General features: G+C 50.4%; 1 protein-coding gene across 2 annotated transcripts in view; it reads left to right on the top strand.

Annotated features, from left to right (window-relative positions):
• Nucleotides 1-12,323, top strand: part of GIT1 (GIT ArfGAP 1) — a 50,032-nt gene that overhangs the window by 25,321 nt on the left and 12,388 nt on the right. For both annotated transcript variants that reach the window (XM_035139350.2, XM_035139354.2), the window contains exons 7-10: nucleotides 112-206; nucleotides 1,393-1,435; nucleotides 3,551-3,599; nucleotides 5,173-5,245. In XM_035139350.2, the coding sequence (XP_034995241.2) occupies nucleotides 112-206; nucleotides 1,393-1,435; nucleotides 3,551-3,599; nucleotides 5,173-5,245 (260 nt within the window). The remainder of the gene's footprint in view (nucleotides 1-111; nucleotides 207-1,392; nucleotides 1,436-3,550; nucleotides 3,600-5,172; nucleotides 5,246-12,323) is intronic.

Genomic DNA, 12,323 nt, shown 5'->3' with positions numbered 1-12,323 from the left:
CTCGTTCTCTCTCTCTCTCTCTCTCTTTCTCTTTCTCTTTCTCTTTCTCTCTTTCTCGTTCTTTCTCTACCTGGGCTACCTCGTCTGACCAATGTCCCTCCCTCCCCACAGGCAGGCATCTCAGCACGAACTGGCCGAGCGCCTGGTGGAATGCCAGTACGAGTTGACGGACAGGCTGGCTTTCTACCTCTGCGGGCGAAAGCCAGGTAAGAGAACGGCACACCGTTCTGAGCAGGAGGGAGCCGATCCTCTGGGGTAACAACCTACTACCGCTGCAGCTTCCCGCCGAGCGGCCTGTCCAGCCTCCCTTCTGAACACAGATAAGCTGGGGGCCAAGGGAGGGGTCCCTGTTCAAGACAAAACAGCTGCAGAGCAGAAACAGGGTTGGCAGCCCATTTGCAGGGTGGGGCCTCCGTACCGTGCACTGAGCCAGACGGCTGGCCCGCCTAGTTCAGCGTTGTCTCCACTGCCTGGCAGGAGCTGTCCAGGATTTCAGATACAGCATCTTTCCCAATCCAATCTGGAGATGTCCAGGATTGAACCTGAGACCTTCTGCATGCAAAGCAGGTACTCAGTGCCGCCGAGTTGCAACCCTCTGAGCCAGCATACGGAGTTTCCTGTGCTCCCATTTAAATCAGCTCCTAACTCAGAACCGTGAGGACCGAAATCTAATTTCTAAGAAAAGGGTTGGCAGCTCGTTGGGAGAGCATCTGCTTTGCACGCTAGAGGCCCCAAAATCAATTCCCAGGTCTCCAGGTAGGGCTGGGAAAGACAGCTCCCCTCCAAAAAATAACCATGGAAAGCTGCCGGTCAGTGCAGACAACACTGAGCTAGATGAGCCAATGAATCTGACTTGGGACAAGGTGTTTTGATATGCTTGTGTGATTCCTTTCCCAAGTTCCCCATTTGTGCGATATTTCTATTTTTCTTGGTTTATTAAAAAATGCAGCAATCGGAATTGTGTTTACCGTGAATGCAAGGGTTGCCTGACTTGATTCTGTTTAGGAACTTCCTCCCCGTCGCTCTTCTCCCAGGAAACTTCGCCACAGGGCCATTGCTCTTTCGCTCACACGTAATGATGGCATGGCTGTTGTTGTTTAAAATCCTTACCTTTCCAAATAATTCCTGGCATTCACTGTTTCTGCTGCAGCAGACCAAGTGGGAATGTATATTTCGGTGGTGCTGGGGAACGAGCCATCCTGCTAATCTTTGCGGAACCAAGGAGTCGGCCCAGGGACCCCCAGGGGTCATCTAGTCCAACCTCCTGCAATGCAGGGGTCCCAGTGAGCCAGCGAGCCCACCTCTGTGCAAGGGGGTGGCAGCTGGATTTGGAAAAGCTGCTCTCGATCTCACTCAACCCATTTCCTTTCTTCATTTTGTCTCTCTACGCAGACCACAAGAATGGGCACTACATCATCCCGCAAATGGCAGACAGGTGGGGAACTGGCACGTTTGTTCAAAACGCAATTGAAACCATTTAACTCAACAGAACTGGCGGACTTTATGCAGGGAGGCCAGCTATTTCAAAGTCTGATAGTCGTTTGTGTCCCTGCTGCCCGCATGCCTTTTAGCCTCCCACTTTGAGAACCACTGCTCTGGGCTCCAAAACCGCGTCCTAGTACAGTCGTACCTTGGAAGTCAGGCAGAATCTCGCCCAAAGTGAGACTCGAACCCACAACCCTGAGATTAAGAGTCTCATGCTTGACCAACTGAGCTATCTACAGCTGAATCAAGAGCCTGCCATGCCGTTGCTCCTCAGCTCTGACCTTTTGATGCTTCTGCCTCAAGGGCTGGGTGGTGGTGGCCCCTCTGAATTCTCCCAGGAGGGTTCTTAAGCAGGTCACTCTCACCCACCCCAAAGGGGATCCTCTGCACCAGATACAGGGGGCCCTGGCTGCTTGTCGGGGTCCCCAGACTGTGGTGTATTTTTTGTCTTAGAATCATAGAATTGTAGAGCTGGAAGGGCCCCTGAGGTTCATCTAGTCCAACCCCCCTGCAGTGCATCCCTCGGCTCAGTTTCAGGCATGGCCTGGGTCAGTGTTAGGCGAGGAGAGGTTGGCTTGATATCTCGACCCAGCGAGCCTCTGCAAGACCTTCAGGAGGCGAGTGCGAATCCCCACCCTTTGGCTACATAATGCTCTGCTTTTGTTTTTTCTTAACATCCTCACTTCTCCTCTCTTTTTCCAACCCCTCGCTGCCTTTCCGGAGTTCAGAGTGCGCCCAAAATGCATGTCTCAAAGGTACTAAGGCCTCAGCTACGTCTGCATAACACCCTTTGTGCCACACGCACCCTCCAAATTTCCGTGGGGTCTAGGGAGATATAACGTGGATTAGCAGTGTCCGTTTTATGGGGTGGGCTTGGAGGAGTTTGGGTGCAAAGGGGCAGGGAGGGTGGGAATAGAATATTTTGTGATCATGTGTGGCCTATCAGTCTGTTGCCACACCCCCAGTCTTCTGCAGGGCTGGAAAATCCCCCAAGATTATGAATGCTTAGAAGGTTAGGTTACCCTTGAGAGAATCTGCCCAAGGGTCTAGGGATCCGAACAGAGCCTGGAGCCCACCTAGTCCAGCACCCGCTTCTCACTGTGGCTAGCCAGATTTGGCTAAATGCCGACACCACTGGCGGCAAGCAAAGTCGTATGGAAACCGGAGGGAAGTGCGATATAAATGGGCATAAGAAGGGCCTATAATCTCCAGTGCTCACTCACCTGAATCCATCGGTCTGAAGACGAACCTGCCTCCCTAATAATAATAATAATAATAATAATAATAATAATAATAATATATTTATACCCAGCCCATCTGGCTGGGTTTCCCCAGCCACTCTGGGCGGCTTCCAACAGAAAAATAAAACACAGTAATCTATTAAACATTAAAAGCCTCCCTGAACAGGGCTGCCTTCAGATGTCTTCTAAAAGTCTGGTAGTTGTTTTCCTCTTTGACATCTGTTGGGAGGGCGTTCCACAGGGCGGGCGCCACCACCGAGAACGCCCTCTGCCTAGTTCCCTGCAACTTGGCTTCTCGCAACGAGGGAACCGCCAGAAGGCCCTCGGTGCTGGACCTCAGTGTCCGGGCAGAATGATGGAGGTGGAGACACTCCTTCAGGTATACTGGACCAAGGCCATTTAGGGCATTAAAGGTCAGCACCAACACTTTGAATTGTGCTCGGAGACATACTGGGAGCCAATGTAGATCTTTCAAGACCGGTGTTATGTGGTCCCGGCGGCTGCTCCCCTCCCTCAATTTTGATAATAATAACAGAACTGTAGAGTTGGCAGGCCCCCCCCCAAGGGTCATCTAGTAAGGAATCCCTAAGCCAAGGAATCCCTGACCAATGGCCACCCACCCCCAGCTTAGAAACCTCCAACCCGTTAAAAATCTGTTAGTCGCAACTTCTTCGTTGGGGGTATTCTGCAGATTTGAACGGTCTGGTGCCAGGCAGGCAGCGTTTGGAGGACGCCAAGGGCGTGTGTGTTGGTGGGGTGCATGGAAATGGGCGGCGATCCTCTCTTCCGCGATTCATTCCCACTTTTTGCCCTTCTCCCCACAGCCTGGACCTCTCTGAGCTCGCCAAGGCAGCCAAGAAGAAACTGCAGGCGGTAAGTCTTCTTTCCAGGGATTATTGCGGACGGTTCTGGGTTTTGTTGTGGGGGGGGGGGAAGGTTCCTGGGGTGTGTGTGTCGTAAGCCTGTCCCTGAGAGTCAGGAGGCCCCCATGGCCAGTTCAAAAACAAATCTCCCCGCCCAAGGCTTTCTCCCCCTTGAAAATGTGCTGGTTTTTTTGCCCCTGAATTGGGGAGCCATCATGACCCCATCCAGATGTTGCTCGAGTCCAGCTGGGGATGATGGGAGACGGGAGACACACACCTCCAACATCTGGAGGGCCTGCAGATCCCCTCCCATAAATTGCTTCTCTTTTGAATAAAGACGGGGGCAGTCCAAATAGAGGCATTCTTCCTTTCCTTGCTTTCTAAAAGTTACCGTACTTTTCCGTGTACAGTGGTGCCTCGCTTAACGAATGCCCTGCTTAACGAAATTTCCGCTTAACGAAAGGATTTTTCGAGCGGAGGTTGCCTCGCTAGACGAATGCGTTTTATGAAAAATTCGTCTAGCGAATTGCGGTTTCCCATAGGAATGCATTGAAATTCAATTAATGCGTTCCTATGGGCAAAATAAAATAAAATTCAATGCATTCCTATGGGATTCGCTAGACGAATTTTTCGTTATAAGAAAAGACCCGTGGAATGAATTAAATTCATCTAGCGAGGCACCACTGTATAAGACTAGGGTTTTTTACTCAAAAATAAGCTTTAAAAACTGGGTGCGTCTTATACATGTGTAGTAGTGGGTCGGGGTGAGGGGTGATTGGCTACGGCAATTGTGGGCAGACGCTTGTAGAATACACGAGCGATTGTCAGCTGGCTTGAGCGATTGCAACTGTCAGGTTAGTGATTTACTGCATTCCCACCTCCCCCCAAAAGCTCAACAGCTCTGGGCAATCTTCCCCCCAAAAAAAGCTCAACAACTTTGGGCCGTTTTCTGAAATTGGAGCCCCCAAAATTAGGGGGCGCCTTATACAAGGGGGCGTGTTATTATACACGGAAAATGATGGTACTTTAGATTTTCTTTGGAATACAGTGTTAAGTAGTTTATAAAGCAAGTTTCTCTCCTGCGTCTTACACCCCCAAGGAACATAACAACACAATGAAATTCAAAGCCATTGATTGCACATTTGTTCAGAAATCCAATTAAAAATATGGAGGTTAATTAGTTCGAAAAACTGATGAACTTGATGCAGTGACCCCAGCTTTGGGGAAGTCTGAGAGTCATTTACACCTCTAGCGTGTGCATGCGTGCGTGCGTGCGCGCGCACACACACACACACACACACACACACCCTGCCCCCTTGCACTCTTCCCCCCCAGGGAATCCCACCCCCACAACCCACTTGGGGAACCTCTGGGTCATGGGATTACTTCCTACTCACGAGTCTGGCTCCTGGCTGGCTGTAACTATTAAGCAACGCTTCCCCCTCTGGACGGCCCAGTTAAAACCATTCCCTTCTCTGCTCTGACATTTTCCTTCCCCAATTGCCTCCTGGAATCCTATTAATGAGCCGACTTCTTATCTCATTTCTTTCCCCTCCCACCCCATATATATATATATTATATAGCTAAGCAACCGTCTCTTTGAGGAACTCGCCATGGACGTCTACGATGAAGTGGATCGCCGGGAGAATGATGCAGGTGAAGAGTTTTTGGGGCGGGGGGCTCAGGGGGGGTTTGAGGTTGGGGGGTCATCTAGTCCAACCCCCTGTTGAGTGAGGGTGGGGCTTTCCCCTTTCTCAGTCATATCCTCCTAGTCTTTTGTGGGGTGGCAAGGAGATTCCAATGCTTATAGGCTTTGCCTGGCTTGAAGACTTATGAATAAGGAGGGGCAGATAAAATCTCTCCCCCCCCCCTTTTCAAATCAGTTAATTCATTGTAGTTCCTCCTCTGGCCTTTAGGTGGCAATATGCACTCAGTTGCTTGTGGTAATATCATTGGAAGAATCTATTATTATTATTATTATTATTATTATTATTATTATTATTATTATTATTTGGGGAGGGGGTGGATGGATTCGAACTCTGGCTTCATCCAGATTCCCTCCAACACCCTCTAGTTCAGGCATAGGCAAACTCTGGCCCTCCAGATGTTTTGAGACTACAATTCCCAATATCCCTGACCACTGGTCCTGCTAGCTAGGGATCATGGGAATTGTAGTTCCAAAACATCTGGAGGGCCAGAGTTTGCCTATTCCTGCTCTAGTTCCACTGCCCAAACTTATTTCTGTTTCCTTTCACCTTGTATTTTCTCCCCCCAACTTACATTTTCTCCCCTTATCTGCAATAGCTGGGGTTGGGCTAGAGGACCTTTTTGCTCCCTTCCAACTCTGCAATTCTGTGATTGATCCCCTGCCCCAACTTTGGTTATGGCAGTTTCTGTTCTGAAATTTGAAAGAACCTGTTTCTTTCCTGCCCCGCCCCCTTTATAAAGTATTTTAGTGGTTTACTCCAAGAAAAGGCTAAAGATTATTAAAGGGGGGGGGGCGTCAATGCAACTTGGCTCACTCTGAGAGCCACCTGGAATCATTTTGCTGTGCCAGAGTTCTTGTGTGTTCTACTCATTGGCGTCCACTGTGGGTGGTGGTGGTGGAAAGAGAGCTGTCTCTCCCCCCCCACAACTGACAACCCATAATTTCCTGGGGTGTGAGAACCGGAAGGCCAGAGAAGTGAGGTTCCTCCGCTCCTTCCTTAAGCTTGCCTGCCACCTTCTTTTGAGACAGGATGCTTAAAGGAAGATTTTCCTGCTGGTCTGAATGTCTTTTGTATCTGGGAGGAGGCAGCTGCCATCTTCCTCTGTGCTACAGGCTACAAAATATATTGTGTCGGCCCTGGGAAAAAGAGGCAGGGGTGTTTGTGGGGCAAAAAGATGCCATCACCTCCCAAGGGGGGGGGGGAGAGTAGGGTTCACCTGCCCCTTCTCTATGCCCCCACCCTGCCTGCTTTTAAACCTAGTTTGGTGTTTTATTCTGGTGGGTGATGTTTGTTGTTTTTTACTATTTCATTTCATTAAATTTACACAACACTCGATTGCAAAGCAAACAGGCAAAACTCTCAGCATTTTGCAAAAAGAGCAAAACAATGAAATTACTCGTTAAACACAAGTGTTCAAAAACCTGCAAAAGAAAATTAAGACCCAATGATAAGCTAAAATAGTCTTTGCCTTAACGAAAAACGTTTTTAGCAGGCGCTGGAAAAAGTACAGCGAAAGCACCTTCCTGGTGTCAAGAGGCAGGGAGTTCCAGAGTCTGGGTGCTGCCGTACTAAACGATGGATTTTTTTTTACAAACGCAAAACGAGCATTGTGTGGCCAGAGCCTCTAATTATTTAGTTCTGCTGTTGCTGCTAGGTCTTGTTTTGGTGCTGAAGTTCCTGCCGTTTTAATTTGTGGGTTGCTGTCGTAAGGATTGCTGCGAGTTCTTAATGGTTGCAATTTTCAGATTTGGTCTTGTGTGTGTAAAATGTCCGGCGTTTGGTTTTCATCTCGAGAGAGAGCGGGACCCAGGTGTGAGAATAAATTCGGGGCAGGATGGAGAGAGTCTCCGGGGAGCTGGCTCCTTGCTGCAATTCCCGCATGCCTCCACTCCCCTTTCCGCAGATTCGAATTCGGTACACACATTTGCAGTGTGTCAGCCTGTGTACATGCAAGACACATTTAAAGCGCGTGTCCCCCCCCCCCAAAGTGTGCTGGGAACTGCAGTTTACCCCACGCAGGGCTATATTTCCCAGAAAACTACAGTTCCCAGGACTTTTTTTATTGCAGTGGGTGGGGAATACACTTTAAATGCATGACGTGTGCACAGCGCATTGAAACCTCTCCGTTGTCCTGTGAATCAGGACAATGCGTGTGGCTCACTGCCGTCCTCTGCCCCCCAGGCTAGCTTGGGAGAGGAAAGCAGCCAGTGGTTTGTTTGCAGATTGTTTGGGGGGCTCATAAATCAGCCTCAGGCCAACACAGCCCTTGCATCCTGACTGGGAGCCTGCCTCTTTAAAACCAAAAGTCACCTTCTCTGAAAGCTGAATTCTGTCGCCGAGATCAGAGCCTGCGGAGATGCTGGCTGCTGGATCAGACCAAAGGCTTTTAAGGTTTTAAAGCAGAGGTTGGCTGGCCATCTGCCATGGATTCTTTAGCTGGGATTCCTGCATTGAAGGGGGGGGGGGTCTGATCCAGCATCCTGTCTTCCACAGCTGCCACCTGGATTCCCATTGTAGGAAAGCCCTCAAGCCCCTGGGATTCGAACGCAGGATTTTGACCAGGCGTCTCCCTCTCTTCCCCACTGCTCCCCCCCCCAAAGGCTGCTCCTGGCATCTTTGCAAATCTGTTTTCGTCCGCTCCTCCGGCAAGAAAGAAAAAAACCACTCCGCCAGCGATTCCTTGCCCAGGCGCGGCTCGTTCATCTCCTTGGCCCGAAGCCCGAAATCTTGGCCGTGTGGCTGAGTCATCCCAAAACCCAGCCCCTTGGGAGAGCAGGGAAAGGGGGGGGAGCGGCATGGGAAGGGGGGGTGTTCGGGAAGGGGGGGCAAGCCTGACATCTTCCATCAGGCTAAGTCCTGCATTGTAGCAAATCTCCCCCCTCTTCCCCCCACCCAAAAGAGCGAGGCGGCAGAACGAAGCGCTTTGGCTGTAGTTCTGTGGGAACGTGGCCACTTTCTCTCCTTTTCCCGGCCACCCTGGAGCGGGCCTCACTCCCCCCCCCCCCCCGTTTCATTCCTGGCTGGCCGCATCCTTTGCAGGGATAAATCTTCCCTTTTGCTCCCTCTGCAAACTCCAGGCCTCTTTCTAAAAGTTGCCCCAGAGTCCGGACGAGGCTGGTGCTTGGTAAGAGGATGTTTGTGTGTGCATTCGGGGACGGGGGGGGGGGGGGAGAGCGGTTGGACTGTCCCTGGGCGAGGTGGGTGGGTTGTCGTGGAGCCTGCTGAGTTTGGGGCCAGAGAACTCCCAGGCTGGATTCCTTTCTTGGGGTGGGGTGGGGTAGGGTCACCCCCCACCAACACCCACCCTGTCTGGGCACCAGCCAAGGCTGCTCCCTTCGCTGCAACTCAGGAGTAGCTGGTTTCCTCCCTTGCAGTGTTAAAATGATTTACGCATCTTCCCAGAGCTTGCCTGCAGAAAGGGCATGGCTTTCAAAAAGGCCACAGGGAAGTTGTAATCGGTACAAGCGCTGTTGTCTTTTTAGCTGTGGCCCAAGGGATCCGGGTGGCGTGATGTTGAGCTGGGGACTTGCCTGGTTTTGTTTTGTTTTCGGGGGGGGGGGGCACGGTTGGGGTGTTTGTGTTCCTGGAGGAGTGGGAACATCAGGTGTGTTTTCAGCTTTTGAGGCAACTGTTATTGATGATGGTAAAAGAGGAAAGAGGAGCAACTGGCCTTTTCCCAGTTCAAGAGTCCAATGATGGGACAAGTTTATGTGGAAGGAATTTGCCGCTGCCACCAGCGCTTGGCGTGATGTTGCCTCTCTGGTGAGCTTGCAGCCTCATATTTCTGGGGAAAGGCTGTTCCTCGTTTGCTGAGCATCTCCGTTGCATGCAGAAGGTCCCGGGTTCAATCTCCAGCAGAACCATGAGGACTGGAACCTTACTTTAGAAGCAGGACCGCAGCTCAGGAGTAAAGCACCTGCTTTGTATACAGAAGGTCCCAAGTTCAATCCCTGGGCAGCAAAGGAGAGACGCCCTTGCCTGATACCCTGGAGTGCTGCTGCCAGTCAGTGTAGACAGCGCTGAGCTAGATGGATCAAATGGCCTGACTCCGTACAGTGGTACCTCGGTTTATGAACACAATTGGTTCCGGAAGTCTGTTCATAAACTGAAGCGTTCATAAACTGAAGCGAACTTTCCCATTGAAAGTAATGGAAAGTGGATTAATCCGTTCCAGACGGGTCCGCGAAGTACTTAAACTGAAGCGTTCATAAACTGAAACATGGGTGTAATTGGTTCCGGAAGTTTGTTCATAAACTGAAGCGTTCATAAACTGAAGCGAACTTTCCCATTAAAAGTAATGGAAAGTGAATTAATCCGTTCCAGATGGGTCCGCGACGTTCATAAACCGAAAATTCATAAACCGAGGTGTTCATAAACCGAGGTTCCACTGTATAAGGTGGTTTCTTATGTTCCTGCTTGAACCAGCCCTTTATTTGGAATCCTGAGGACTAGAATCTTACTCTGTTTTTAGGGCAAGAGCTCAGTGGCAGAGCACCTGCTTTGCATACAGAAGGTCTTGGGTTCAATCCCCATGGCATTTCCAAGTGCTGGAACTCAGGAGGGCCTCTGCCAGTCAGTGTTGGCAATACTAAGCTAGGTGGTACACGGAGCTCCTTGATTATTAGGTTCCTGTATCTTAAGGGGCAGGCTGTAGCTCACTGGTAGAGCACCTCTTTTACATGCAGAAGGTTGAATCCTGCATGGCATCTCCAGGCAGGGCCAGGAATATCCCCTGCCTGAAACCCTTGGAGGGCTGCTGCCAGCCAGTGTAAGCGAGCTAGATGGACCAATAGCTCCCTGTGTGTTGTAGTTGTGTGTGTTTGTGTGTTGCATATGCATCCTGCTGCAACAACGACCCTGTGAGTTGCTCATAGGACAAGGAACTGCCGTTGGCAGCATGAGCGAGTCGCTGAAGGGTACTTAAAGATACGAGTGGCAGATTCAGAGATTTGTCATCTGGGCGTCTCCGCTAATAATACACACCCCAAAGGCAGTGATGTTTACGGAGCAGTGGCTGGGAGATTTCAGCAGAAGAGAGCCTTGCAGCTGCGTCAGACCAAAGGGGAACCCACCTCGCTCTGCATCCTGTTGTCACAGCGGCCAGGCAGGGGCCAGGCCTGCCATCACCGAGGACCTCGTATCACTTCCAAGAAAGGTCTGCTTCGTCTCTTTCAGGCCAACTGCCCTTTCCTAAGAAGGAGAGACAACAGCGCAGGAAGTGAGAGGCTGGAATAGGGCGTGAAAGTTTTAATTTGTGCAGCCCAACGTGTCTTGAATCCTCTTCTTTGGGGGTATCTAGCCCTTTTCTTTCCAAAACAGGGCCGACAACGGCACGGGAAGGGAGAGCCTGTAAAAAGGGTGTGGAAGCATCAATTAGTGCTGTTTTCAAACTTCCTCAGGGGCACTGATAAAATATGTTGGCATCCGTCTATCCTGAGAGACAATGGAGTGGGCCTCTGCGGGTGAAGTCAAACAGCTGTGTTTGCAGCACCTCCCTGGGGTGCAAAAGCCTGGGCAGGGTAGAGGGAGGTCCTGGGCTGCCCAGATGACAAGATGTGGTCCAAAGAAAAGCAGAGTGAGACGTTTGGTACCAGTTTGGCTGCAGGAGTTGCTGGAAGGAGGCAGACAAGGTGCCGTCCGACCGTCTTAGGGACTCCACTCCGGATTTGTGAAGAGTTTACTCCTGAGCCTTTTCTTCATCCAAAGATGGCAGCAGAGATTTAGGATCAGAGTTTTCCTTCTCCAAGATGGGCTCCCTTCCCAGGTGGACGAGCCCCACCTGGCCCTCCCTTCCCTCTACAGCACACGCAGTATCTGCCTTCTTGGCCATTGGATCCACTCCTGTTGTTGTTTAGTCGTTTAGTCGTGTCCGACTCTTCGTGACCCCATGGACCATAGCATGCCAGGCACTCCTGTCTTGCACTGCCTCCCGCAGTTTGGTCAAACTCATGTTCGTAGCTTCGAGAACACTGTCCAACCATCTCATCCTCTGTCGTCCCCTTCTCCTAGTGCCCTCCATCTTTCCCAACATCAGGGTCTTTTCCAAGGATTCTTCTCTTCTCATGAGGTGGCCAAAGTATTGGAGCCGCAGCTTCAGGATCTGTCCTTCCAGTGAGCACTCAGGGCTGATTTCCTTCAGAATTGATAGGTTTGATCTTCTTGCAGTCCATGGGACTCTCAAGAGTCTCCTCCAGCACCATAATTCAAAAGCATCAATCCTTCGGCAATCAGCCTTCTTTATGGTCCAGCTCTCACTTCCATACATCACTACTGGGGAAACCATAGCTTTAACTATACGGACCTTTGTCGGCAAGGTGATGTCTCTACTTTTTAAGATGCTGTCTATGTTTGTCATTGCTTTTCTCCCAAGAAGCAGACGTCTTTTAATTTCGTGACTGCTGTCACCATCTGCAGTGATCAAGGAGCCCAAGAAAGTAAAATCTCCCACTGCCTCCATTTCTTCCCCTTCTATTTGCCAGGAGGTGATGGGACCAGTGGCCATGATTTTGGTTTTTTTGATGTTGAGCTTCAGACCATATTTTGCGCTCTCCTCTTTCACCCTCATTAAAAGGTTCTTTAATTCCTCCTCACTTTCTTCCATCAAGGTTGTGTCATCTGCATATCTGAGGTTGTTGATATTTCTTTCGGCAATCTTAATTCCGGTTTGGGAATCATCTAGTCCAGCCTTTCGCATGATGAATTCTGCATCAGATGGATAAAATAAAGCATCTTATATTTCCCATGGACTCACTTTGTAACAGGGCACATAGGAAATTGCCTTGCGTTATTTCCCCTGTGTCCCTGATGCAGACATTTTGAAACACATTGGGCTGAGTATAGGGGATATTTCTGCATCTAGCCTTCCCTTCCAGCGAAATCATTTGTGGTCTGCCCACCCCTTCGACTGTGCCCCCTTATCGGGGTGAGTCTTGGGATGATGCTACCTGGCCTTCCAAAACCTTTTCAGGTGTGTCTGTGCAGGGCCGGGTGGCTAGGCAGCTGGCTAACAATACCCTTTTGCCTGC

The sequence above is a fragment of the Zootoca vivipara genome, chromosome 15, assembly GCF_963506605.1.
Source record: "Zootoca vivipara chromosome 15, rZooViv1.1, whole genome shotgun sequence".
NCBI classification, from domain to species: Eukaryota; Metazoa; Chordata; class Lepidosauria; order Squamata; family Lacertidae; genus Zootoca; species Zootoca vivipara.
The sequence above is the reverse complement of the archived record's forward strand: the minus strand, read 5'-3'. Positions and strand labels throughout refer to the sequence as shown.